This window comes from Rhinatrema bivittatum, chromosome 1 (assembly GCF_901001135.1).
Source record: "Rhinatrema bivittatum chromosome 1, aRhiBiv1.1, whole genome shotgun sequence".
Classification (NCBI taxonomy): Eukaryota; Metazoa; Chordata; class Amphibia; order Gymnophiona; family Rhinatrematidae; genus Rhinatrema; species Rhinatrema bivittatum.
The window spans coordinates 712,510,125-712,536,656 of record NC_042615.1 but is presented as its reverse complement, the minus strand read 5'-3'; the positions used below and the strand labels follow the sequence as shown (position 1 = coordinate 712,536,656).

Sequence of the window (26,532 nt, the reverse complement as noted above, 5' to 3'; positions counted from 1 at the left end):
GGAGGCTAGGCGCTGGTTCACTGAACTTCGCGGTGATCTGAAACAATATAAGGCGGACATTATGGCCTCCGTGGCTGACCTCAGAGAGGACATGGCAGCCATGGGCAATCGCGTCGATGACGCAGAGAACAGGATCGACAGCCATGGGGACGCGATAAACACGCTGTCGACTCGCCAGGATGCAACAAATACTGATATAAAAGCTTTACAGGACAAAATTGAGGACTTGGAGAATAGAAGCCGGAGGAACAATCTCAGAATCAGGGGGATCCCCGAATCCCCTGAATATGCTGATGCTACACAGGTAGCTATACAAGTGTGCAGTTTCCTCCTGCAACATGGCGGCGATGCCCTTCCTACAGGGGCAGAAGCCTCACCGCCAGTGAGCCTGGAACGCGCACACCGTGCCCTGGGACCACGTAGGGACCAGTCCCCTAGAGACATAGTGCTGTGCCTGACTAGTTTTCCGGTGAAGGAAAGCATATATGCCAGGGCTCGCCAGATGAAATCCATAACCTGGCAAAACCTTCAGATCTCTATTTTCCAGGATCTGGCGCCCTCCACGCTAAAAAAACGCTACGAACTACGAGAGGTCACTGCGGCCCTGAGGGCTAAGGACATTCGGTACCGGTGGACTTTTCCCTTTGGTCTTGTGTTCCACCATCAGGGGACCTCTCATAGGATCGCGTCTGTGGCTGAGGCTGGGGAGGCTTTCACCAAGGCTCAACTCTCGGTTTCTTTCTCCAGTATTCAGGCGGCGGCCAAGGCCACTACACCGATCAGGGATCAGGCACCACGGTGGCAAAGAGCCGGCAAAGGAGGGAAACGGCTTCGCCGTCAGCATGAAGAAAGCAGGACACAAGTGCAGGGCCAGGGCTGACGGCCAGAAGGAACTTTGACACCTTTACTTTTGCTGGGTTGGGCCGGTCAGCGCCGGGCTCGCAAGGATGGTCTGATTGTTTTTCAGGGAGATTTCCCTGGTTACCAAGACTCATTCTCTGTCTGATGTTTTTTACATGTTTATTGGTTTGCATGCATTTTTCCTGTTGTATAGCTTAATACATAAGGGGTTTTATATTTATGTTCTTTCACTATGATGTTCACGGAGTCTGCGGGGGGGAAGGGGAGGAGGTCGAAGTCGGATGTGCTGGTCTCGGATTGGGCAGCCACGTGCTCCCGGGCGAGCATTATCCCGCAGCGAGTCTGGGGATACAGTAGGACTTCAGGGGTTGGGGACTGACCAAATGGGGGTAAATGGGGAAGAGGTAATATGGAACTCTTATATCACCTTCTTTATGGGGAATATGGCTAGCAGGGATTCCAGCGCCCTAGGTTCACTTGTCTGGGGGGGGGGAGGTATGGCCTCTCTTTCTGATTAACTATGGCGACTAAATTGCTGTCCCTTAATGTTAAGGGCCTTAACACCCCCAGAAAGCGGCTCTTGCTCAAGAGGGAGCTTCAGCGGCATTCCGCAGGGATTGTCTTTGTTCAAGAGACTCACGTCAGAAAGCACCATGAGCGCCTTCTTCAATTCCAGCAGTACCCCACTTCTCATTGGGCAGCCAGCACAGTAACACATAAATATGCTGGAGTTGGCATTCTGCTCTCCTCCTCCTGTATCCATGAGCTGCTCTCAGTTGTGAGCGACCCTAACGGCAGGTACCTACTGCTCAAAATCAAACAAGATAAGCGTATTTATACATTATTAAATGTTTATTTTCCCAATAGTAATCAGGTGCCGTTCATAGATCAACTGCACACTCTCTTGCAGACGCATGCAGAGGGAGAGTTGATAGTAGGAGGTGATTTCAATTTTGTTATGGACCCTGTTAAGGACTCTAGTTCTGGCAAAATGACACAATCGGTCACCAGAAAAGCCTGGCGGAGCCTTATGGAAGCTTGGTGTCTGGTTGATGTATGGAGGGAGAGACATACGCACTCGAGATCCTACACGTTTTACTCATGCCCACATCATACATATACACGCATTGATTATGTTTTCACCTCCACCACCATGCAAAACAGGGTTCTGAAGGCCGACATTGACCACATTACATGGTCTGACCATGCACCAGTGTGGTTATTGTATAGTATGGGAGACGCTGGAGTGGGTCATCGGCCGTGGCGGCTTAATGACAACCTCCTTAAGGATCCCTCCTTTGTTGCTACTGTTGATAAGCAGTTAGGGGACTTTTTTCTTGAAAATCAGACAGAGGGTATGTCACCACTGACAGTCTGGGAATGCTCAAAGGCGGTCATACGGGGCATCTGTATTTCCAGGGCAGCCTATTGTAATAAGGAGAGAAAGGCCCGTAGGACCCAATTACTTTTGGATCTTACCTCTCTAACTCAGCGGCATAGCAGATCCCACTCGGAGAAGTTGTATCAGAAGATATTGGCCGTGCGTGGCCAATTACGGTCTCTAGAGGATGCTGCTATTAGCCATCACTTAACTGTTTTGAAACAACACCATTTTGAGGGGGGTAACAAGGCGGGCAAATACTTAGCTCGTCAATTAAGGGCTGCCCAAGCCCAAACGGTGGTTGCCAAAGTTCGCAATGACAGTGGTACCCTGGTTACCTCCTCGGAAGAAATCCGTCAAGCTTTCACTGATTTCTACGAGCAGTTATATGCCCTGGGTGATGGTGCTCCCATAGAAAACATACAGACTTATTTGGAGACTCTTGATTTGCCCCACCTGTCCCCTCTCCAGCAACAGTTATTGGACAAGCCTATCACTCCGCTCGAGGTTGGGGCGGCCATTAAAAAAATAAAATTGGGCAAAGCCCCAGGGATGGATGGCTTTACGGGGTTCTATTATAAAAAATTTGCTTCCACGTTAGCCAATCCCCTTACCCAAGCATTTAATTCGCTATTGGAAGGCTCTAAATTCACCCTTGACGCTAATACGGCCGGGATAACAGTGTTAGCCAAGCCGGGCCGTGACCCCACACAATGCAGTTCTTATAGGCCTATATCTTTGATCAATTTAGATTTGAAGATATTGGCTAGGGTTTTAGCCGCCCGCTTGAATGGGGTACTTCCAGAGCTAATTCATAATGATCAAGTGGGCTTCATACCCGGCCGCTTAGCAGCAGACAATGTCCGTCGAATCGTGGACATTATCGATCTAGTGCATCATGAAGGCTTACCGGCGATACTTTTGGCGTTGGATGCCGAAAAGGCGTTCGACCTGGTGCGGTGGGAGTTCCTCTTTCAGGTGCTTCATAAAATTGGATTTGGAGACTCCTTTCTTTCCTGGGTCCGCCAAATGTATGATCGACCCCGTGCTAGGGTTAAGGTTAATGGTGGGTACGGTCCCCCGTTCCCGATCCAGAGGGGAACTAGGCAGGGATGCCCTTTGTCCCCACTCTTATTTGCCTTATTTCTGGAACCCCTGGCGCATAGTATTAGACATTCAGATGCTGTGCAAGGGGTGGTGAAGGGAACTGCGCAGTTTAAAATTTCTCTTTTTGCGGACGACATCCTTCTTACCCTTACTGATCCCGGCCGGTCCCTTCGGGGAGTGATGGATGAGCTGGGACATTTTACGGCCCTGTCCGGCATGAAAATAAATTTTGACAAGTCCGAAATACTTAACCTCACCCTCCCTGCTCCTGAAGCCACTGTTTTGCAGGCGGAATTCCCATTTAAGTGGGCCTCTACCTCACTTAAGTATTTGGGGGTACGGTTGGGGGTGCGCACTAACTCACTGTATGACCTGAACTATAAGCCCCTTACGGACACCATCCAGGCAGACTTGAATAAATGGGTGGAGCTTAGTCATTCATGGTTGGGTAGGTTGGCAATCGTCAAAATGAATGTCCTCCCCCGTTTTTTGTACTTTTTCACCACTATACCTCTTTTTTTACCCTCCAAACTACTCAAAAATTGGCAACGGATGTTGGGCTATTTTATCTGGCGACGACGTCCCCCTAGGATTGCTAGAGTTATGCTATTTCAGCCTAAACTCAGAGGTGGCCTACAGTTTCCGAACCTGATGTGGTACTACGGTGCGGCGCAATTGAGGGCACTAGTGGCGCTGCATGGCACTAAGGATGTGCCACAGTGGGTTAAATTGGAACAAGCTTTATTGGGGCCCTTCCCTATTGCCGCTATCCCTTGGCAGCCCCGTTCCTCGTGGGGGGGGATTGTTTACGAACCCTTTGCCCTGCGCACTACATTGCGCATCTGGCGGCTATGGCGGCCCCTGTTGGTAGGCAGGGAGCAATTTTCCATGATGACCCATGTATTTTCTAATCTTATCCTACCTCTTAGGGATTGCTCCAAGGCTCGCCAACAATGGCTCCAGGCAGGTGTTCGTACTTTGGGGCATGTTTACAAGCAGGATGCTGTGGTTACACAAGACTATTTACGGCAAAATCATGCTTTGGACCCTATTGATTTTCTTTTATATGCCAAGGTGTCTCATTTCTTGCGCAAGGGGGTGCGGGAGGGCTCTATCCGGACTAGAGGTACTCTTTTTGAAACTTTGTGCAAAAATGCATCCTCTATTCGGGGAGTGATTTCCAAAATTTACGCCCTTCTCAATGGTAGAAAATTGGATCATGTGCGCCACCGGACTTTGTGGGAATCGGACTTTAACCAGACCTTGGAAGAAAAGGATTGGGAACGGATCTACACCTCAGCCCACAAATGCTCAATCTCCACAGGGCTACAGGAAAACTGCTACAAAATGCTTTATAGGTGGCATCTCACTCCTGTTGCGCTTCACAAATTTGCCCCTGACATCCCTGACACTTGCTGGCGAGGATGCCCGGATAAAGGCACGTACTTCCATATATGGTGGACATGTCCCAGGATCCGACAGTGCTGGGGAGCGGTACTTAACTGGGTGGCCCAACTCCTTCATGTGCACCTTCATGTTGACCCTTGGCATGCCCTTCTGGGCGCCCCGCTTCCGGACGTCTCTCTTTCTACTCAACGGCTAGTACTACAAGTGTTTATTGCCACAAGATCCGAGATTGCGCTTCACTGGAAGCGGGTGGATGCTCCAGCTTTAGCTACCATTCAGCATCGTCTATACTCCTATTACCAGTTGTACAGACTCACGGCTCTTCATCAAGACCGTATTCATCACTTCAGGAAAATATGGGATCCTTACATTCGCTGGTTGGAGCTGATGGGAGACTCAGGGGTCTGAGTCCTGTGTGCCTGTATTGTTGGAGGAGGGTCTCTCGTACGGGGGCTCTGGACATTTAGTTTCCTTGTATCAGGATGTCTGGGTTTTTACGGGCTCTTCTATAGCCACAAGACGGCTTTTTGTGGCGAGGTACTGTCGATGTGTTCTCTGGTGAACTCCTTTTACTACTATAGTTTCTTTTTATACCCTTTGCTATGTGCCATTCTCCCGCACATCTCCTTTGCTTACATTTCCTTTGCTTTCATTCCTATGTTCCTTGCTATGGGGTTATAATAGTGTTTTACCTCCCCTATAGCTTGCCCGCTATTGCATTGGTCAGGGGGGTGGGGGGTATGGGAGGGTGGGTGGGTGTATGGTTGGGGTATAACATGGAGCCAGTTGATGCTTTTTCTGTTCTGACGACACTTGAGGTTTGACCCATATTTTGTTTTTCACTTTGCTTACCATGTATTATGCTTCATACCTTGTATTGTTCTCTTTCTGGTTCCAAATAAAAACCGTTTAAATATAAAAAAAAAAAAGTGTTAAATAAATGTTATAAATGAATATTTTATAAATTAATTTTATTTTGTTTTCAACAATTTAGAAAAGTCATTCCACAGCATGTAATAGGTTTATTTATTTAAGAGTTTTTATATACCGTCATTAAGTTATTCACCATCATAACTGTTTACAATAGGGCACCTATATCAAAGGAAAATATAGCTCTTAAATTACATGGGTGGTGCCATTAGTATTCGGTAACAAACAAGAGTTTATATCAAAAGACATTACTTGGGGGTTGAGTGTTGAGTGTAACTATTGTGAGGCTAAATGTACTAAAGGGTTTTTTCCGTTTTGGGGCAATTTTGAAATCATGCAGGCTGCTTCAGTAACCAGGGACTTGCAAGTTACTTTTCAAAGGGAAACTTTCCTCCAGTGGGAAATTTGGTGCCAGCGGGCACTTGTGGGTACTTCTTAAAATAAACAGTACACTATAACACATACACAAGGATTTAAAATGAAATCCCCACACATACAATTTTACCCCTTGCAGGGTGGGCAGAAGCATGCATGCTGTGAAACAATGCATATACTATTACCTGCACTGAGGAGGGCAATTTTCAGATGGCTCCTTTAGGCTCCATTCATATATTTTAACATGGCTAGATCCTGTGTGTCTGGAGAAAAATGCTTAATTCACCAACCCCCAATGGGATTACTACATTACCTGGCTGTTTAAAAAAAAAAAAAAAAATAGTATTTAGATAACTAAAGTGCTTTTGTTTTCATACAGATTGATGAGCATAGAATATGTGTTTGTGTAAGAAAACGTCCACTCAATAAAAAGGGTAAGAACTTTTTAATGTGGCTAAAATCAAACCAGAAAAGTAATTGGGGGAGTTAATAACCTTTAAAATTAAAAATGCTTGAAGTTGCTAGCATTTGGGATGACTAAGGTCTCTTTGATTTTAAATTAGCATCATCAATTCGTAATATGTGGCAGTAATATTTATGTATAGGGAGGAAAGATTTCAGAGCAGTTTACCCAGGAAAATAGGTATTTACCCAGGCTGCTGGACACCACATGTTTGGGTGTGACATCTGACCTGCATATGCACAGTGAGGGCTTCTGCTGGCCCCTGATAGATGCCACCTCAAATGTTTTACATCTGCACCAACTTGGGCTTTACTTTTGCAGTCAGTCATTGTATACATTATCTGATTTATTTGAGCCTAAATGATAATAACTTGAAAATGGTGTAGCTGTGCTCAGCAATTATAAATCCTTCAGAGCTTCCAAAACATGGCAGGAACTTGATTTAGTGTGTAAAAGGTAATTATACATCTATTGTCTCATATTTCCTTTTCAGAAAATGTAATGAAAGACCTTGATGTAATTACAATCCCTAGTAAAGATGTAGTGATGGTACATGAGCCAAAACAAAAGGTAGATTTAACAAGGTACCTGGAAAATCAGACTTTTCGATTTGATTATGCCTTTGATGACACAGCCCCCAATGAAATGGTGTATAGGTAGGTAATTTATTTCTTTAAGACCAGAAATCCGGTATCATGATTTTGCTTTTCTAAATATAGCCTGCCTAATTTACAGAAAAGCACTAGACGGTTAAATGTGAACTTTTGTTGTTTGATATTTTTATTTTTAATGGCCTTGCAGCTTCCTCCAGCTCATGGGATTTTTGCTTAATTGGAGCAGACCTCTACTGGGATTATGGCATTGTGATCCTTCATTTATTTTATTTATTTTAAAAACTTTTCTATACCGTCGTTAAGCGGGTGCCATCGCAATGGTTCACAATAAGGCACATAACTATATGTTTAAAATGTCTAGAATTCTAACAAACAAGTGCCATCAAATTACTGTAACATAGTATCATAATAAATATTATTTGGTGGGTAATATAAGTCATGTCCAGTTTTCTCTGTCTCAGCTATAAGACAAAAGTACTACTTAACTCTGGTTCTTTGTTGTTTCAAAATAAAATAATTTAGAATATTCAAAAGTGAGAAACACACGCATTAAGAAAAAAGGTGTGTGTGGGGGGGTTTGACTGACCGCAACCAACATTTCCCTGGGTTCTCCTCTCAATTCTCTTTGTTGTGTGCTTGCTTAAATAGCCACGTTTTTAAACTTTTTCTGAAGGTTTTGATGTTTCTTTGCAATCTGATTTCTAAAGGCATATTGTTCCAAATTGGGGGTCCTGCTAGGGATAGGGCCCTATCCCTTACTTGAGTTAGTCTGGCCGTCTTAACTGAGGGAATAGTTAGCAGTGCTTTGTTCGCTGATCTCAGGTTTCTGTGGGGGGGCATGTACGCGGAGGGCTGTGTTCAGCCACTCTGCTTTTTCGTCGTGTATTACTTTATGTATGGTGCATAAAGTTTTGTATTGTATTCTTTGTTCAATGGGTAACCAATGTAGTTCTATTAAAGTTTCGGTGATGTGTTCTCTTTTATTTTTACCAGTTAAAATTCTTGCAGCTGTGTTTTGTAGTATCTGTAGTGGTCTTATTGTGGAGTATGGTAGGCCCAGTAGGAGGGCATTACAGTAGTCAGTACTGGAAAAAATTAAGGCTTGTAATACTGAGCGGAAGTTGGTAGGCATTAGTAGTGGTTTTAGTCTTCTAAGAGTCATGAGTTTGGTGTATCCCTGTCTTACTTTTTGAGATACATGTTTCATGTTTAGTTCTGAATCTATGATCACTCCCAGGTTTCGTACTTTCTCAGCTAGTTGTATTAGTTGGGTGTTATTGAGTGTAATTGGGTTCTGAATGATCGCTATTTTTTTTCGTTCAAGGTGTAAATAAGTTTTCTCTATATTGATAACTAGTTCCATTTAGTTTAGAAGTTGTTTTATTATATCTAGGTACATGTTGGCTTCATTTTCAATTACCCTTCATTTTCAATTACCCACTATTTTTCTCTTGATTTTAACACCTTCCTGTCTAACCCAACTTTATAGTAAGAATTCATGGTCAGGGACCAAAGACCATGACTCTCCAGAATTTGGTTCCTGTGCAACTTAAGTCTGACCTGTTGGTGTCACTGTTGAGTGATGACTAGGACTTCTTCTACTGGAGTCTGTGAATGTTGCCTCTTCCACCTCCCCAGCTGGGCTTGGGGATTAAACCTAGCTCTCCCACATGGCATACATTTTCTTTTCTAATTCATGTTCATAGAAAACATCTATATTTTGTACTATTTTAAATGTCTACTGAGAATTTGATTCTGTGGGTTTCTGACTGCTCAAAGTTTTGATATATAGGGACTAGGAAGAGGAAGTGGTGAGCAGCAGGTGTGTGTGTGGGAAGAAGAGACCATGCTAGTGCGGGCAGCATTGGTCCGAAGAAGAGAAGAGGCGAGCCCTGAAGAATGATCAGTGCAGCTCGGAGTAAAATGAGGAACGTCAACCCTCGCGGGTGATGGAACTCCTTTCTCCGCGAGGGCTGAAAATGAAGGAGGTTGCTGCTGCCTTTAGGGTTGGGAGGCGGCTGCAGCTGCTAGTTCGGGGGAGGTGGGGGGGGAGAGTGAGTGAATGAGCAAGCATATGTTTGAGATCGTGTGTGTGTGTGTGTGTGAGATAGCATGAACGTGAATGATTAAGAGCCTGTGTGTATAAGAAAGAGAGAGCATGTGTGTCAGTGTGTGATTGAGAGCTGGTTTAGGTGAGGGAGCTTATGAGTATGTAAATGAGAGAAAGAGAGAGAGCATGTTTGTAAGCATGTAAATGAGAGTCTGTATGTGAGAGAAAGACAGCATGTATATGTGTGATTGAAAGCCTGTATGTGTAAGCATGAAAAGATAGTAAATGTGTAATTAAGAGCCTATATAAGTGAGAGAGAAAAAGCATGTGTATATGTAAGCGATTGAGAGCCTGTGTGTGAGAGAGAGAGAGGAGAAGGTTGCAAGCAAACCATCCCTCCTCCTGCTAATTCAAACAATCTCAGGGTACCTGTATATCAAACATTCCCAGGTATGCAGAGCAAAAAGTTTTTTGTATCCTTATTATTTTTCATTACTGGGTCTTTTTGTCTGCCATTTTGAAATATTTTAATATGAGTTTGGATATTCCATTCATCAGCTGTTTTGAAATCTGTTCTTTTTGTTAGTATGGTTTTACTGCTACTGATTTTATATTTCTTGATTTGTTTTATAAGGATGGGTGACGTTTCTTTTTTCCTTTATTACATTGCATACAGAGACTCTGGCTTGTTGCGGTTTCCAATTCAGTTTTTGTCTGCATGCTTCTAGTTATGTGCTTTGGTCTCTTTATTCTTTGTTAGGTGAGGGTCAGCACATGTGATTCAGGTGAGGTTTTCCGCTGGCGTGTAGTTTGTGTAGGGCTCTTTAGTAGCCTGACTTGATCCGTTTTCCTAATAGGAGATGTATTGGTGCCTTAAGGCCTGGTGTAATATTTTCAGTGTTGCCTTTTCTTAGGCAAGGTGGTTACTGTTCAGACAGAATACGTATCTTTTCCTTGTGTCATTCTTAACAATAAAAATAATACTGGACCTTTATTTTTTATTTCCGCCGTGAATTGTAATGAGCAGTGTGTCACACAAATGAGTGTGGCTTGTCAGGTGTGCCACGATGGGAAAAAGGTTGACAACCACTGCTTTAGATGGTATCATCCTAGGAGACTGAAATGTATTTTTAAGAATGTGTCTGATAATTGTTGGAGGGAATTTGGGCAAATAGAAATGATGGGTCATATATTGTGGTCTTGGCTGGGAATTGTTAGCTTTTGGGAGCAAGTGAAACAACTGATTTGGGACATTACTTGGATCCAGGTTACTGAAGATTCTATTGTGTATCACTTCAGGGGCCCCATGAAAGGCATCCCAGAAAAAAAAATGAGAAAACTGATCAAATATTTTTGCAGAAAATTGTGAAATTGCACCACATTGGATGCAAAAGATCTCGCCTGTTAGAAACTCTGTATACAAATAATTAGAAGGAATTCATCAAATGGAAAAGTTGATGCCATCCTTTCATATGTTCAAATTTGGGCAGTTTTTGAAGCTTGGGATAAAGAGAATGGTCGGAAGTATTGGAATCATTGAGGGGAAAGGGGGAGGGATGGGGAACTTTGATTTGGATTATAAGATAAGTTGTATTCTTTATGGTGTTACTATATTTGTATTAATTCCTGACAAAAATAAAATAAAAAGATGAGGGGAGAAGATGTGTACTAATCATGAGAGAAATTTCAGAGTGATCATATTTGATAATCTCAAGGTAGCAAAATCATGGAAAAGATAACTTGAGAGCTGGAAGAATGTTAAAGAGCATAAGGAGAGGTATTGCCAGTAGAGAAAAAAAAAAAGGTCTCTATACATGTCATTGATAGAATTCTGGAAACCATATCTTAAGAAGAATATAGGCAGAGTAGAAGTAGTCTAGAAGAGGGCTACTAAAATAAAAAGTTTGCACTTTATACCCTAGGAAATGAACCTTAAAGACATATTTCCTAGCGTGTAGCAGATGGACTCAAAACAAGTGGGTATAGTGTGCTCGTGCTAGCAGTTGGAGACTGATCTGACGTCAGCACGGGTACATATACCCCCGCAGGAAGTGCAGCAATTCAGTAATTTTCGTCTCCAAAGCAGTTTGGAGCTATCTCACGCTCGCTGAGCGTTTGTCCAAATTCTAATGACTAAATTCTTAGAAGAAACCTACTTGAAGACGAGCCCCGCACTCCTGCGGTGATACCATTCGGTCCCTCCCCCAGTTGAGTTTCCCGAGGTGATTTCCGTGGTCCCTCGGAGGTAAGAGCCTCGGTCCGGTGGCCAGTTCGCGGCAGGGACCTAGCCCCCGAGTGAGAAGGGCTCGGGCGCGGCATAGAGGCAGCCTCGGTCCCGACGTGGACTTGGCCCCCGAGCGAGACGAGTTCGGGCGCGGCCTAGAGGCAGCGGGTGCACCTCCTCGAGCGCGGCGGTGACGGTACTTACCCTCTCCCTCCGCAGCTGGAGACTGCCCGGGTCGCAGCTGGGAAGCGCCGAAGACAAGGTAAGGCGTATATCTTTGCTTGTTGGTCTCCGAGGAAGCGAGGAGTAGCAGAGTCTGCCTACATGGCAACCCGCCAAGGGGGTCGCCATTTAGCCTTCCTGCTCGCCGTCGCCTTCTGCCCTGGTTCGTCACCGCGAGCACACGTTCATAGGCGCCCGTTGCTAAGTGCACGTTCATAGGCGCCCGTTGCTAAGTGCACGTTCATAGGCGCCCGTTGCTAAGTGCACGTTCATAGGCGCCCGTTGCTAAGTGCACGTTCATAGGCGCCCGTTGCTAAGTGCACGTTCATAGGCGCCCGTTGCTAAGCGCACGTTGATAGGCATCCGTTGATAGGCATCCGTTGATAGGCACCCGCTGATAGGCGCCTTCTGATAGGCGCCCGCTGATAGCCGCCTTCTGATAGGCGCACAGTCATAGGCTCCCGCTGATAGCCCCCTGCTGATAGGCGCACGTTCCTAGGCGCCCGCTGATAGGCGCACGTTAATACGAGCACGTTGATGAGCGCATGTTGATAAGCGCATGTGGACAGGCGCATGTGGATAAGCGCATATTGGTAGGCGCACATCTTTCGCGCACATTACAAAGCGCAGACTCTAGCTGAATTAACAGACGAGATGGAGCATAAGAGAGCCCATGCGTCAGCAGAGCCGGCACCTCCAGTTTCAGGCATAAGCCTCTGCTCTGCATGCAACCTCAGAGCCACACAGAGCGAGGAAGCAGACTCCCTATGTGCCCAATGTGAAGAGGCCCTGGGAGTTCCAGGTCAGGACCGGTCGCAGCCCAGCGTACTTGCCAGTTCCTCAGGGAACACCCCGGACCTAGCAGGCAGCGGTGAGCTGCCAGGGAACCCGAGAGGCCTGGTACCCCTAAGGCCCGATCCTGCTTCGCTCTCCTGGGTGGAATTATTCAAGGGGATTCATGCCTTTGTCACAATGCAGTCTGCTCCCCGAACGGGCCATACGTACCGGATGATCTGGCCCCTGGCCCCTCAAGGCCTAGGCACGGCCACTCGCCACCCGGAACCCCCACTTATGGGGATTCAGATTGCCCTGAGGAAGACGACGAGCCCCCCGAGGAGGGAGAACTTCCCTCAGGGATTGAACCATATCGGACCATGAGGTGCTTATTTCTGAAAGAGGATCTCCCAGGCCTGATCTCTCAATGCCTGTCGGAACTGGCTCTCCCGGGCCAAGACACCCCAGGGGAACCTAGAATGAACCCCCTGTTAGAGGGCCTGCGCCAAATGGCTCACCATTTTCCCCTCCTACAAGCAGCACAGCAGCTAATCAATCTGGAATGGAATGCGCCGGAGGCCTCATTCAAAGGGGGTCGGGCCTTGTCTGGCATGTACCCCTTAGACCCAGCAACTAAGGAGATGCTGGCGTGCCCTCAGGTAGACGCCCTAGTTAGCGCAATTGTGAAGCGCACCACCATTCCGGTGGAGGGGGGGACGGCCCTCAAGGATACACACGACCGGCGCATGGATGCCATGCTGAAGCAAGCCTTTGAGGTGGCAGCCATGTCCCTACGAATTGCGACCTGCTGCACCATGGTGACGCGTTCCTGTTTATCACAGGCCAGGAACAACACCCTGGGAGAAGAGATGGAATCAGCTCTCTCGTTCCTCACTGACGCTGCCTCCGACCTAGTCCGTACGGCAGCCAAGGGAGTGTCATCCTCAGTGGCAGCCAGGAGACAGCTCTGGCTACGTAATTGGTCGGCCGACTCCTCCTCCAAGACACGTCTCACGAGAATGCCCTTTAAGGGATCCCTCCTGTTCAGCAGCGACCTCGAGAAACTGACCAATAAATGGGGCGCCTCTCCATTACCCCGTCTACCAGAAGACAGGCCAAGGAGGAGCCAGCGCCCTTTTCCCAGACCATCCAGAGGTAGAAACTCTCAGCGCTTCAACCCTTACAGGGCTCGCTACCAAGCACCTCGTTCTCAGGTCAGAAACCAGTCTTTTCGGACTAAGCACAATAAGAGGAGAACCGGCTCGGGCTCTGGTCCCGGCCGCATCCCACAATGACAATCAGCCGACCCATCCGGGGGTAGCAGCCATAGGAGGCAGGCTAACCCTCTTCTACCGCAGGTGGGTCGAGATTACCTCGGACCAGTGGGTCCTCGCCATCATCCGAGAAGGGTATTACCTGGACTTTCTTTGGCTCCCACTGGACAAGTTTGTGGAATCTCCGTGTTCACCCCTCAAGAGGGCAGCACTAGAAGTTACCCTGCAGAGGCTCCTATCCCTAAAAGCCATAATCCCAGTGCCTGCATGGGAGGAAAATTCTGGGCATTATTCCATTTATTTCATAGTACCCAAGAAGGAGGGCACTTTCAGGCCCGTCCTGGACCTCAAGTCAGTCAACCGACACCTATGGGTCCCCAGCTTTCGAATGGAAACCCTACAGTCTGTCAAGAATGCAGTACAGCCAGGGGAGTTTCTCACATCCCTAGATCTGTCGGAAGCCTACTTGCATATCCCAATCCATCGGGATCACCAGCGCTATTTACGCTTCAAAGTCCTGAATCAACACTTCCAGTTCCGAGCTTTACCCTTCGGGTTAGCCACCGCGCTGCGAACCTTTACCAAGGTCATAGTAGTAGTGGCGGCGTCACTCAGGAAGGAAGGAATCCTCGTCCATCCCTACCTGGACGATTGGCTGATCAGGGCAAAGTCCCCGGAGGAGAGCCACCAGGCAACCAACAGAGTTATAGCTCTTCTGGAAAGCCTAGGATGGGTAGTAAACTTGAACAAGAGTTCCCTACAGCCTTCTCAGTCGCTGGAATACCTAGGAGTCCGATTCAACACCCAGGAAGACAAGGTCAGTCTGACAGCCAAGAGGGAGAGCAAAGATCTGGAATCGTCTGCTGGCCCTGCTGAGCGCCACTCGGCCCACAGCTTGGGATTACCTACAGGTCCTCGGCCTTATGGCATCCACGCTGGAGGTGATACCATGGGCGCGGGCTCATATGAGACCATTACAACGCGCCCTCTTATCTCGGTGGAGCCCACGATCACAGAACTACACCGTACACCTACCTCTACCAGCCAGAGTGCAGAATCAGATACGGTGGTGGTTGCAGCCCGGCCACATGAGTCGGGGGTCAAGAATGTCCTCCCCAACCTGGACCCTGCTCACTACAGATGCCAGCCTGAACGGATGGGGAGCACACTGTGAAGAACTCACCGCCCAAGGGCGGTGGAACAGAGAAGAGTCGGGGTGGAACATCAACAGACTAGAGGCACGGGCAGTCAGGCTAGCGTGCCTGCGATTTGCCCACAGACTTCGAAACAGAGCGGTCAGAGTGATGTCGGACAACGCCACCACGGTGGCATACATCAACCGACAGGGCGGAACCAGAAGCCAACAGGTATCCCTAGAAATAGCCCTCCTGATGACTTGGGCGGAAGCAAATCTCCAGGACATCTCCGCCGTCCACATCGCCAGGAAGCACAACACCACGGCAGACTTCCTCAGCAGAGAAAGCCTAAATCTGGGGGAATGGCAGCTGTCGCCCACAGCTTTCCAGATGATTGTGGACAGTGGGGGACGCCGGGCATGGACCTACTAGCGGACAGGTCCAATGCTCAAGTACCCAGATATTTCAGCCGCAGGCGGGATCCGCTATCCCAGGGGATCGACGCCCTGGTACAGCCATGGCCTCGGGGATCCTGCTATATGCCTTTCCTCCATGGCCCCTGCTGGGCGCCATTATACACAAGATTCAGCGGCACAGAGGCCTAGTTCTTCTAGTGCCCCCGGACTGGCCAAGAAGACCCTGGTACGCAGACATGAGAAGACTACTGGCAGGGACTCAAATTCCCCTGCCTCCACACAGGGACCTGCTGCTGCAAGGTCCCATCCTCCACGAGGATCCAGCTCAATTCTCTCTTACGGTCTGGCCATTGAGAGGGCTAGACTGAAGAAAAGAGGATACTCGGGGCCGGTAATAGATACACTCCTCCGAGCACGCAAGTTCTTCACATCACTAACATATATAAGGATCTGGAGAGTATTTGAAGCCTGGTGCGAAACTCACAGCACCAATCCACATGCCGCTAAAATCCCTATCATTTTGGATTTCCTGCAAGATGGCTTTCAGAAGGGTCTGTCCCTCAATTCCATCAAGGTTCAAGTGGCAGCGCTATCCTGCTACGGTCCCCGGAGTGATGGCAACAGCATCACCACACACCCAGACGTTTCAAGTTTCCTGAAAGGAGTCAAACACATTCGCCCGCCACTGAAGTGGCCAGTACCCCTGTGGAACCTCAACCTAGTTTTGGAATTTCTAGCGGGACACGCCTTCAGACCACTTCGAGGCCTGTCCCTCCGTTTATTAACCTTGAAGATGGTGTTCCTGCTGGCTGTATGCTCAGCACGCCGCATCTCAGAGCTGGAAGCACTGTCCTGCTGTGATCCGTTTCTCAGAATCACTCCAGAGGCTATCCATCTTCTCACGGTTCCTTCCTTCTTACCCAAAGTAGTCTCACACTTCCACCTCAATCAAACCATATCCTTGCCTACCACGGAAGGTTTGAAGAAGTCGGAAGAAGGTCGAATACTACGCCATCTCGACATCGGCAGGCTGCTGTCCAGATACCTGGAAATGTCAGAAGCAGTAAGAAAGACGGACCACCTGTTCGTCCTTCACAGCGGGAAGAAGCAAGGGGAAGCGGCCTCACGGGCAACCATCGCCCGCTGGATCAAAGAAGTTATCAAGGCAGCCTACTTAGAAGCGGGAAAACCACCGCCTCTACGGGTCTAGGCTCACTCTACCAGAGCGCAAGCGGCCTCTTGGGCAGAAACTAGGTTGCTGTCACCTGCAGAAATATGTAGAGCGGTGACGTGGTCCTCCCTCCATACCTTCTCCAGATTCTATCGTCTGGACATCCAGGCCAGGGAGGACACAGCATTTGTGAGGGCAATCCTGAACGGACCTCGGGCAGCCTCCCGCCCAGTCCGGGAGTAGCTTTTGTACATCCCACTTGTTTTGAGTCCATCTGCTACACGCTATGAAATGTAGAGATTACTTACCTGATAATCTTGTTTTCCTTAGTGTATGCAGATGGACTCAGCATCCCGCCCGGCTGCCGGCATACATGGGGATTCACCGACTCACGGTAAGCCATGTTTTTCTTATAATAGGCCATCCACCCTGTCGGGTGTCGACGCCTTCTGGTTGAGAACACTGGCGGTCTCCAGCTACTATCAATCGGTCAGGGTAATCCTGTTCATTTAATCGATCGGTCAGCTACATCTTTTGCAAGGAAGATTACTGAATTGCTGCACTTCCTGCGGGGGTATATGTACACGTGCTGACGTCATATCAGTCTCCAACTGCTAGCACGAGTACACTATACCCACTTGTTTTGAGTCCATCTGCATACACTAAGGAAAACGAGATTATCAGGTAAGTAATCTCTACAATATGACATTCAAATATCACAAGGAAGAGGTCATGATATGAGGTGATAATTTTTACAGAAAGGAAGATGGATACATGAATTAGCCTTCCAGTGAGTGGAAGTGTCAGAAGCTAATCCAGTAATGATGAATACTTAGATCAGGGCTCCTGGTCTCCTGCAACGTTGTAGAGAGGGCTACAAAATTCAGCCCTTCCTGCAGAATTCCTTCTTCATGGATTAGCCATGAGAGACCTTGGGGGCCAGGACACTAAGCAGCAGTGGCAGTCTGATAAATCTTTCCTGCCCTTACCACCCACATGTGCCAAACTGGGCTTCCATAGAGTAGAACAGTGGTCTCCAACCTTGGGTCCATGGTCTCCCAGGAGTCCGTGAGTCCATCCCAGGGGGGGTCCTCCAAAAGTGATACAAGAAACTTAAGCTGGGCTGCTGCTATCTGTGATTAGTTGAGTTGCTGCCACACACCGGGAAGGTGAGAGTGGGGCCTACTGCTGCCCCGGAAAATTCACTACACATTGCTGTAGGCCAGGAGGAAGAGCAACAGAGAGAGGCCACTTTTACCTAGTAGGAGCCTGTGAGGGAGTATACAGAAACTCCCTCAAACCACCTTAAAACATAAGTTAGAACTATCTGTCCCGGTTCACCTTAAGGTGCAGGGCCGCAAAGGATTCTGGGTCCTGGGAGGATCCCTATCTAAAAGGGTCAGGACCCAGAAGGGTTAGGAAGATCTCAAGAAGCAGTTTGTCAGAACTGTTTTGGAACTTTAAAAGTGAAGTGAGCTACTGTTCGGATTTGCTGTTTTCTTTGAAACTCCTGTAAATAAATCTTTTGTTCCTGTCCTGAACAGCCAAGTCTTGCAGTGTTTCTTGTCTGTTCTAAACGCCATGGTTAGTGCAGTGCTACAAAGCCTCAAACCACACTGCCACATGTATAGCGGAGTTAGGGAAGAGAGGGACTGATTGCAGCACTTGAGTGCCATGAAACACCAATGCTGCACTGTGAGGATATGGGGAAGAGAGGGGCTGATTGTGCCTCTCAGAACCTTCAGCAGCTACTGCTACACACTGAGGAAAGCAGAAAAAAGCAGAGTGATAAGTGAGAAGCATTTCCTGCTACTGCCATGTGCTCTTGTCTCTGGTCTGACAGAGAAAGAGGAGAGGAGAGCTGCACAAAAAAAGTGAGTGGAATGACTGAGAAAGAGAGGAAATGGGATTGACAGTATGAGGAAAGAGAAGGGAGAAAAAATAAAACAGGAATTAAGGAAGACGAGGAGGATAGAGAGAGAGACCAAAATCCATGATTTACCTGGTTAAGGGGAGTAAGTGTCTATAGCACCTATCAGGGGAGAGAAGACCTGAGAAGGAGGGCGAGGACTCTAGGAATCATACTGGACCAAAGAGGGAGGGATAGAGGACCACCATTGTTCAAGAAGGGAGAAACGAGTGCCAGAAATTAAGGAAGAGAGAGAAAGACAATGTGTGGACATGACATTAAACACAAAATCACTGCTAATTTTGACTTTATTGGTCTCTGAACTACCATTTATTATTAGACTTGCCATTAACTAGGGAATATGATCACCATTTGTTTATTGTATTTGTTTTTATTTTGTTGTTATTTTGATATATATCTTGTCCACTTTATTTCAATTTGTCTGTAAAGCCTGTTGCTGAATTATTGTTTATTGTAAACCGAGGTGAAGTTTTTAACGTGCCGCGGTATATATATATATATATATAAATAAATAAATAAATAAAAGTTATTTAGGGGGACATATAGACATGGAGATGTCATAAGCATTCTTCCCTTTGAAAGGTGGACTATTTTACTTTCTGAAATCTGAATTATTTTGTTTACCCACATAAAAAGGTCATTTGAAAATTGCTAGTCCCAACCACTAAGCATAAAATTACTTAAGCTGTGAACAGCATGCTTACTTTTACCTGCTGAGAAGTAAGGAGCAGGGCTAGGTTGGGGGAGGAAAATTACATGCAAGGATTTAATTTTTAAATAACACTTTCACGCATGTACCTTGCACTTGCTTCAAAGCAGATATAAAATATACAGCTACAAATGTACTGGCTTTTCCCCAACAACCTGAGTTTTCAAAAGGAAACTCCTCAGACCATTTCCCTTTGAAAACTTAGATTGCAGGTCTGCAGGTATGGGTAATAATTTTCTACCATGTCACCCCAAGTTGCCAACCTGGAGCTTTTTGAAAAAAAAAAATCTCAAAGGCAAGTGGGTGCAGGAAGCAGACCGCGGCGGTGAGGTGTATACCCTCTTCCCCTGCAGCCAGAAACTGTGCTTGAGCCGGGATGGGCTGAGCTCAGGTAAAGTTTTAAAATTCTTGAAAAGAGAAGGGGAGTTGAGTAGGGCTTCCTCCCCCCATCCTATTCTCTGTACTCGGCAAGCGATCTGATGGCCTTTCCTGCCTCCGGTGGTCGTCGGGGGAGGGTTGAGCAGCCCTTGCAGTTAGGCTGCATTCTGAGGCTCGGCTGGTTTGCTGCATGGAAGGCTGCGGCAGCACCTTTGCACACTTTCTGTGCACTGTATACTGCCCTTTTAGGTTCCATCAGATTGTGGCTTGTGCACATGTCTGTGCGGCCTGTTGTGTATTTTGGTTGTGGGCCTAGATGAGCACCTAGTTTGGTGCCTAGTTAGCATAGGAGCACCTACCAGGGCGCCCATTTGTCTGCTTGTTTTTACACGCCTTCCCTGAGCATCCTGACAGAACTCAAGTTGGGTGCTTTTTTCAGCACAGTGTTCTTAACCTTATCTGATGGTGCCTATAGCAAGGAAATCTAAGCACCTTGCCCTGTGTGTGGCTTGTCATATTCGGGCATCAGCCTGATATTCCTTATAACTTGTGTCAGTGCTGTTGGGAGGCTCAGGGGGAATTACCCTCCTCTGATTTCACTAAGCCTGGTTCTTTCCAGGAATGGAGAAAGAACTGCCAGAAGGGTTGCCTGTTCTTGGAGCTCCCCTAACTGGTTTGTCAGCAGGGGAAGATAGTTTGGTGGGCTCAGGACACCTGTCCCCGGGCCTTGGCATGGATCCTTCAGCTTTGTCTTGCCTGGAATATTTTCAAGGATTGCAGTCTTTTCTTCAGGCGCAGTCCTCTGCCCAGCCAACCTTATCCAGTCACAGACAGTGAAATCCCGCATGCCTGGTGCTGCGTGTGTGTCAGAGTATACCTGGAGCCAGTTTTCCCGATAGGGACCCAAATGGCATGGATGAGACACATCCTTGCTCCCTGAAGGATGGGGAGTTTCCTCCAAAGTTGGAACCTTGTTTAATATTTACTTGCTTCCTCTGTGTCTTATACTTTCATCATTAAATCTTCAATTTAAAATATATGCCGATGGTATTCAGTTTTTGGTCCTATTCAACAACTCCTAGTCTTCCACTCTATCTTTGGTCTCATTGTACTTTAATACCATTAACACCTGGCTTTCACATAACCGCTTAAAATTAAACACATCAAAAACTGAATTGGTTTACCTCTCTTCTATTTCTAGTTCTATGATTGGTCTCTCATCCCATTTCTCCTTAAATGGGGTTTCTGTCCCCATTACAAAATATGCTACCAACCTGGGAGTTGTAATTAACTCAGACTTATCAATGATTCAACATTTATTTATTTATTTTGAGTTTTTCTATACCGGCATTCGCGATGGGAATCGCATCATGCCGGTTTACAATTAACAAGGTGTGACAAACTAATATAATAAGAACATTAACAGGTGCTAAAAGAGAAAGTAGCAGTTACAATAAAACAGGGACATAATACAACTTGGTACGGTGAAGAGGCAGTAGAAGTTTAACAGAGTAAAAAGTCAGCCAATTTAAACATATTTCATCAGTTACAAAAAACTTGTTTTACAAACTTCAGTTACTAAAAAAAATCTTCACCCACTACTATTCCAACATGATTTTCGAACTGTCCTTCAATCCTTAGTGTTTTCGGGTCTCGACTACTGCAATGCACTTTTCTTAGGTTTACCTGATTCCACTCTCCATCCACTTCAGCTGGTCCAGAATGCCGCTGCGTGCATCTCAGCAGGGACCCCTCCAAGAAATCACATATCTCCAATTCTTCAATCTTTTCATTGGCTTCCCATAAAATTCAGAATTCAATACAAAATTTTAACAATAATTCATTCACTCATATATAATTCCTCTTCCACCTGGTTATGCTCTACCCTTCGTATTTACAAACCGACCAGACACTTAAGATCCCTGTCCAAAAACCTTCTGGAAATCCCTTCAATTCGGCTAGCTAGATTAGATATCACTAGAAAACGAGCATTTTCAGTTGCAGGTCCATCCCTCTGGAACTCTTAAACCTAACTCTCTCCGTCAGATATCAAATAGACCGCAATTTAAAAAATTTCTAAAAACATATCTCTTTCAGATAGCATTCATAATCCCAACACAACAATCATAAAGGAAACAAAACAAAAGTTCCTCTTCATCTCCAAAACATAGGTAACTCCTGTGGCTCTTTTCGGCACTAGCTCTTTTACTGTTATTTTTAAAATGAAATTATTTTATTTTGTTTATATTAATCAGTTTTTGTAATTTTTTTTCTAATTTCTTTTCTAATTTATATTTATTTCTTTTTATTTTACCATTGTAAACCATTTTGATCAAATTATATTTGTAAAGGTGGTATATAAACACTTTTAAATAAATAAATAAATAAATAAACCTTATAGAATTATGTTGTAATTCTTTCATAGAGATGAGTACCGAATCACATTTCCCAGACATTGAAAATGCTGGGAGTACCTGAGGCAGAATCCATGTCTGAACCAAAGAAACAATCCCATTGTGGTTTACTTGCATAAAGCCTCATGTTTCTTTGCTATTATGGAGGCTATTCAAGAATTAATTGATCTTGAATGGGGCGCCCCAGAAGCAAATTTTAAAGGGGGACGAGTCTTGGATGGCCTGTACTATCTGGATCCTGTTGCTAGAGAGCATTTGCATTTTCCGATGGTGAATGTGTTTGTCTGTGCCTTTACCAAGTGGATGACTATTCCTGTTGAAGGGGCAACGGCTTTGAAGGATGCAGAAGCTATCTTTAAGCAGGCCTTTAAGACAATGGCAGTGACCTTGCGAATAGCTTCTTTTTGTTTCCTGGTGGCTTGCTCTTGTTCGCTGCTCTCTCAGGAGAACTATGAGTCTGGTGTAAATTCCAGGGTGGTGGTTGAACCAGCAGCTGCCTTTTTGGTCCGCACCGGCTAGATGGGTGGCTTTGGTAGTTGTGACTAGGCATCAGCTATTGCTGAGAAATTGGTGATAATGTCAGTTCAGTCAGGGGTGTTCCTGATTATTATTATTATTATTATTATTATTTAGTGATTTTTATATACCGCGGCACGTAAAAAAATACATCACCTCGGTTTACATTAAACAATAAATTAGCAACAGGCTTTACAGACAAAAGAAATTAAGGTGTACATAAAATAAATCATTTAAGAAGTATTAAGAACAAATACATAATATAAATCAATAGCGAATTAGTTAAGAACAAAAGGCAATTAAACTGTTGAAAGTCCTATTCCATTCGTTGATGCCAAGTCAAAAATAATAAACATAAGGTGGTCGGGAGTATAGGGAAAAAAGCGAATTTCGCAGCAAGCAAAATTAATTGGGGAGAGGAATAGGGGTAGGGAGATGGGGAAGAAGAATACAAGTAAACAGCATTTCAGATTAATCGGTGTTCATTGCGTGTAAGCTTGTTCGAACAACCAGGTTTTGAGGTCTGGATCTGATCAAATCCAGAGGTCTCTGGATTTGTCAGTCATACCTGCACGTTCCTTTCTGACTAGAGCATCAGTAATTTCTGCTCTTTGCGGTCTTGGGGCATCGTCATCAGTTTCAGTCGCTCCCTTTTGGTTTGGCCACTGCACCCAGAACTTTTTCCAAGGTCATGGTAGCAGTGGCGGCAGAGTTGAGAGTACAGCCTAGTCACGGTATATCTGTACTTGGGTGACTGTCTGCTTTGGGCCAAGAATCTGGAAGAGAGCCTCTGGGTCTCATGAATGGTGATCTCCTTGTTGCAGGAGTTAGGTTGGGTCATGAACCAGGCCAAGACCAATCTCCAGCCGTCTGTCACTAGAGTATCTCTGTGTTTGATTTGACACAGAACAGGACACGGTGCTCCTGCTGGAGAGCTGTATTCAGAAATTGATGGTGCAGGTGCATCTATTGATGAACACGATATGCCTGACAGTGTAGTCCTATCTGCAAGTGGTTGGATTGATGACAGTGACCCTGGAGGTGATGCCATGGGCGAAGGCGCATATATGTCCTCTTCAGCACACTCTGATGTCTCGTTGCAGCCTACAGTCTCAAGACAGATTCAGCTCCACCTGCCGATGGAAATTTGCACTTAACTGTAGTGGTGGTTAAAAGTGGATCATCTAAGGAAGGGAGTTTCCTAAGTTCAATGGACTGGCTAGTACTCATGATAGATGCGAGTGTCCATGGCTGGGGAACTCACTGTCAGGAGCTGACAGCGCAGAAGAGTCTGTCTGGAACATCGATCAGCTGGAAGCCTGGGTGGACCAATTGGCATGCTTGCAGTTCGGCGACAGGTTGCAGGGTCGAGCGCTGGATAATGTAGGTCGGTGTATCGACTGTGGACTATATTAATCAACAGGGAGGAATAAAGAGCCAGCAAATGTCGCAGGAAATAGACCAACTTATGGAATGGGTGGAAGTACATCTTCAGGAGATCTCAGCTTCATACACTGCAGGAACAGACAAAGTAAGAGCAGACTTTCTCAGTAGGCAGAATCTGGACCCAGGAGAATGGGAATTGTCAGATGAGACATTTCAGCTAATAGTGGATTGCTGGAGTCTGCTGTTTCTAGACCGGCTGGCGACTTTTTGCAATTCAAAGGTTCCTCGATTCTTGAGTCGCAGGAGAGATCCAAAGTCTTTGGGTATTGATTCTGTCGTGCAGGACTGGCCAGAGAACAAGTTGCTGTATGCCTTTCCCCTGTGGCCCACGTTGGGCAGAATGTTTTGAGGGTTGTGAGTCAGAGGGATTGTGCTTCTGGTGACACCAGACTGGCCCAGGAGACCATGGTATGCGGATCTGCGAAGGCTCCTGGTAGAACCCCCACTCCGGTTTCCAGCGCACAGGGATCTGTTATGGCAGAGGCCTGTACTTCACGAGGCTCCAATTTGATTTTGTCGTATGGTATGGTCCTTGATAGGGCTCGCTTGCTGAAGCATGGATATTCTACTGCGGTGATTGCCACCTTGCTACGAGCGAGAAAATTCTCCAGTAGGAGCACTGAGAGGAGAGGATCACCTTGTTGGTGGCTGGAAAGAATCAGTAAGTACTGCTTGGAGAAATTTTTAAAACTTAAAATTATTGGGGAGAAGTAAACTATTGGGGTATCTTATTTAGTGTGTTTGTATGTTTTGTTTTAAATAGGTAGCCAGAAAATCAGGCAACAAACAGAAGTTTGTGTGTTTTGTATTTCCTACCCACCCATAGCTTGACCTTTAATTTATAGGCAGGTGTCACTTTCACACTTAAAATGAATAAATAATTAAATAAATCTGCCTTTTAAATTAAACTCAGAAATTCCCCACACTTTATTAAGAGTTTGATCATTCCCAGATATATAGTGAATACACTAATACATTTAAAGGACCCTAATCATATGCAATCCTACGCCCATACCAACCTAAAACATAACTAGGAAGTGAACCAATTTAAGATGAAGGCAGCAGTCCAGCAGCAAGAGGGGGAGTGGGGGGCCTCCCAGTCTTTTGCATCGAGTGTCACATGTATGATATTCTACCTGCTGGTAAGAAGTTGTATGTGTGCATAGGATGCAAAGAGCTCCTGTCTCTCCGAGAACAAGTCCGCTGTCTAGAGGCTAGAGTGGCAGACCTGGAGGAGCTGAGGCAGATGAGAAGTATATAGATGAGACCTTCAGGGACATAGTAGCCAAGTCCCAACTCCAGTCTGGCATCCCTGGTGCTGCCTTGGAGGAGGAAGGTCTAATGACTGGAGAGCATGCATACAGCAGGAAATGATTCTGTAGCAAGGATCTGCTCTCCAGGTGGTGCATTGTCCTGTCGCACAGAGAATGTGTTTCCCAGGGCTTCTGCCAAGGAGGGAAGGGTTAGGTTGGCCGTCATAGTTGGTGATTCGATTTTTAGGAATGTAGACAGCTGGGTGGCTGGTGAGCATGAGAACTGCCTGGTAACATGCCTACCTGGTGCGAAGGTGGCGGACCTCATGCATCACCTAGATAGGATTTTAGACAGTACTGGGGAAGAACCGGCTGCCGTGGTACATGTAGGCACAAACAATAGGATAATGTGGGAGTGATGTTCTGAAAGCCAAATTTAGGCTGTTAGGTAGAAAGCTGAAATCCAGAACCTCCAGGGTAGCACTCTCTGAAAGGCTCCCTGTTCCATGCGCATTCCCCCAGAGGCAGGCAGAGCTCCGGAGTCTCAATGTGTGGATGAAACAATGGTGCAGGGAAGAGGGATTCAGTTTTGTAAGGAACTAGGGAACCAGGGGGAAGTCTTTTGCGAAGGGATGAACTCCACCTTAACCAGGGTGGAACCAGACTGCTGGCGCTAACCTTTAAAAAAGAGAGAGCGCAGCTTTTAAACTAGAACAAAGGGGAAAGCCGACAGTCACTCCGCAGCTCATGATTTGGAGGGAGGTAATCTTCAAAGGATATTAATGAAGTTAGAGTTAGGGCATCTCAACAGAAAGGTTTCAATAATAAGAAACCTATTCCAAGTGCCTATAATTAAAAACTCACCTGATCTAAAAGATTCCAATTTAACCCTGTCAACTGAAAAGCAGAATGTAAATATAAACAAAAAACTCACTTTGAAATGTTTGAATGCTAATGCCAGAAGTGTAAGAAATAAGATGGGAGAATTAGAGTGCATAGCAGTGAATGATGACATAGACTTAAATGACTTTTCGGAGACATGGTGGAAAGAGGATAACCAATGGGCTAGTATTTTCTCACAGGACAAGCAAGGACGGTAGTCCTCACATATGGGTGACATCATCAGGATGGAGCCCAATCACGGAAAACTTCTGTCAATGTTTCCAGAACTTTGACTGGCCCCTACTGGGCATGCCCAGCATGGCACTAACCCTGCAGCCAGCAGGTGTCCCTCTTCAGTCTTCTTTTTTTCCGCGCAGCAGTAGCCTCGCGGTTTAGGAGCTCTGAAGAGATTCCTGACAGGAGTTTTCTTCACGGAGTTAATTAAAATTAAATTGCCCCACAGGGGTCCCTCCTCTAACTTTTCTCAGGCCACGGTACTCCGGTAAGTTTTTCACCGTTTTTCGTCGAGTTTGGCCCTCGCAGCCTGTAGGCTGTCGACCGTACCGCGGCTCGATTTTTCTATGGCCATGGCGTCGGGG

General features: G+C 46.2%; 1 protein-coding gene across 2 annotated transcripts in view; it reads left to right on the top strand.

Annotated features, from left to right (window-relative positions):
• KIF2A (kinesin family member 2A) overlaps positions 1-26,532 on the top strand; it is a 266,717-nt gene that overhangs the window by 116,913 nt on the left and 123,272 nt on the right. For both annotated transcript variants that reach the window (XM_029576454.1, XM_029576445.1), the window contains exons 8-9: positions 6,441-6,495; positions 7,018-7,180. In XM_029576454.1, the coding sequence (XP_029432314.1) occupies positions 6,441-6,495; positions 7,018-7,180 (218 nt within the window). The remainder of the gene's footprint in view (positions 1-6,440; positions 6,496-7,017; positions 7,181-26,532) is intronic.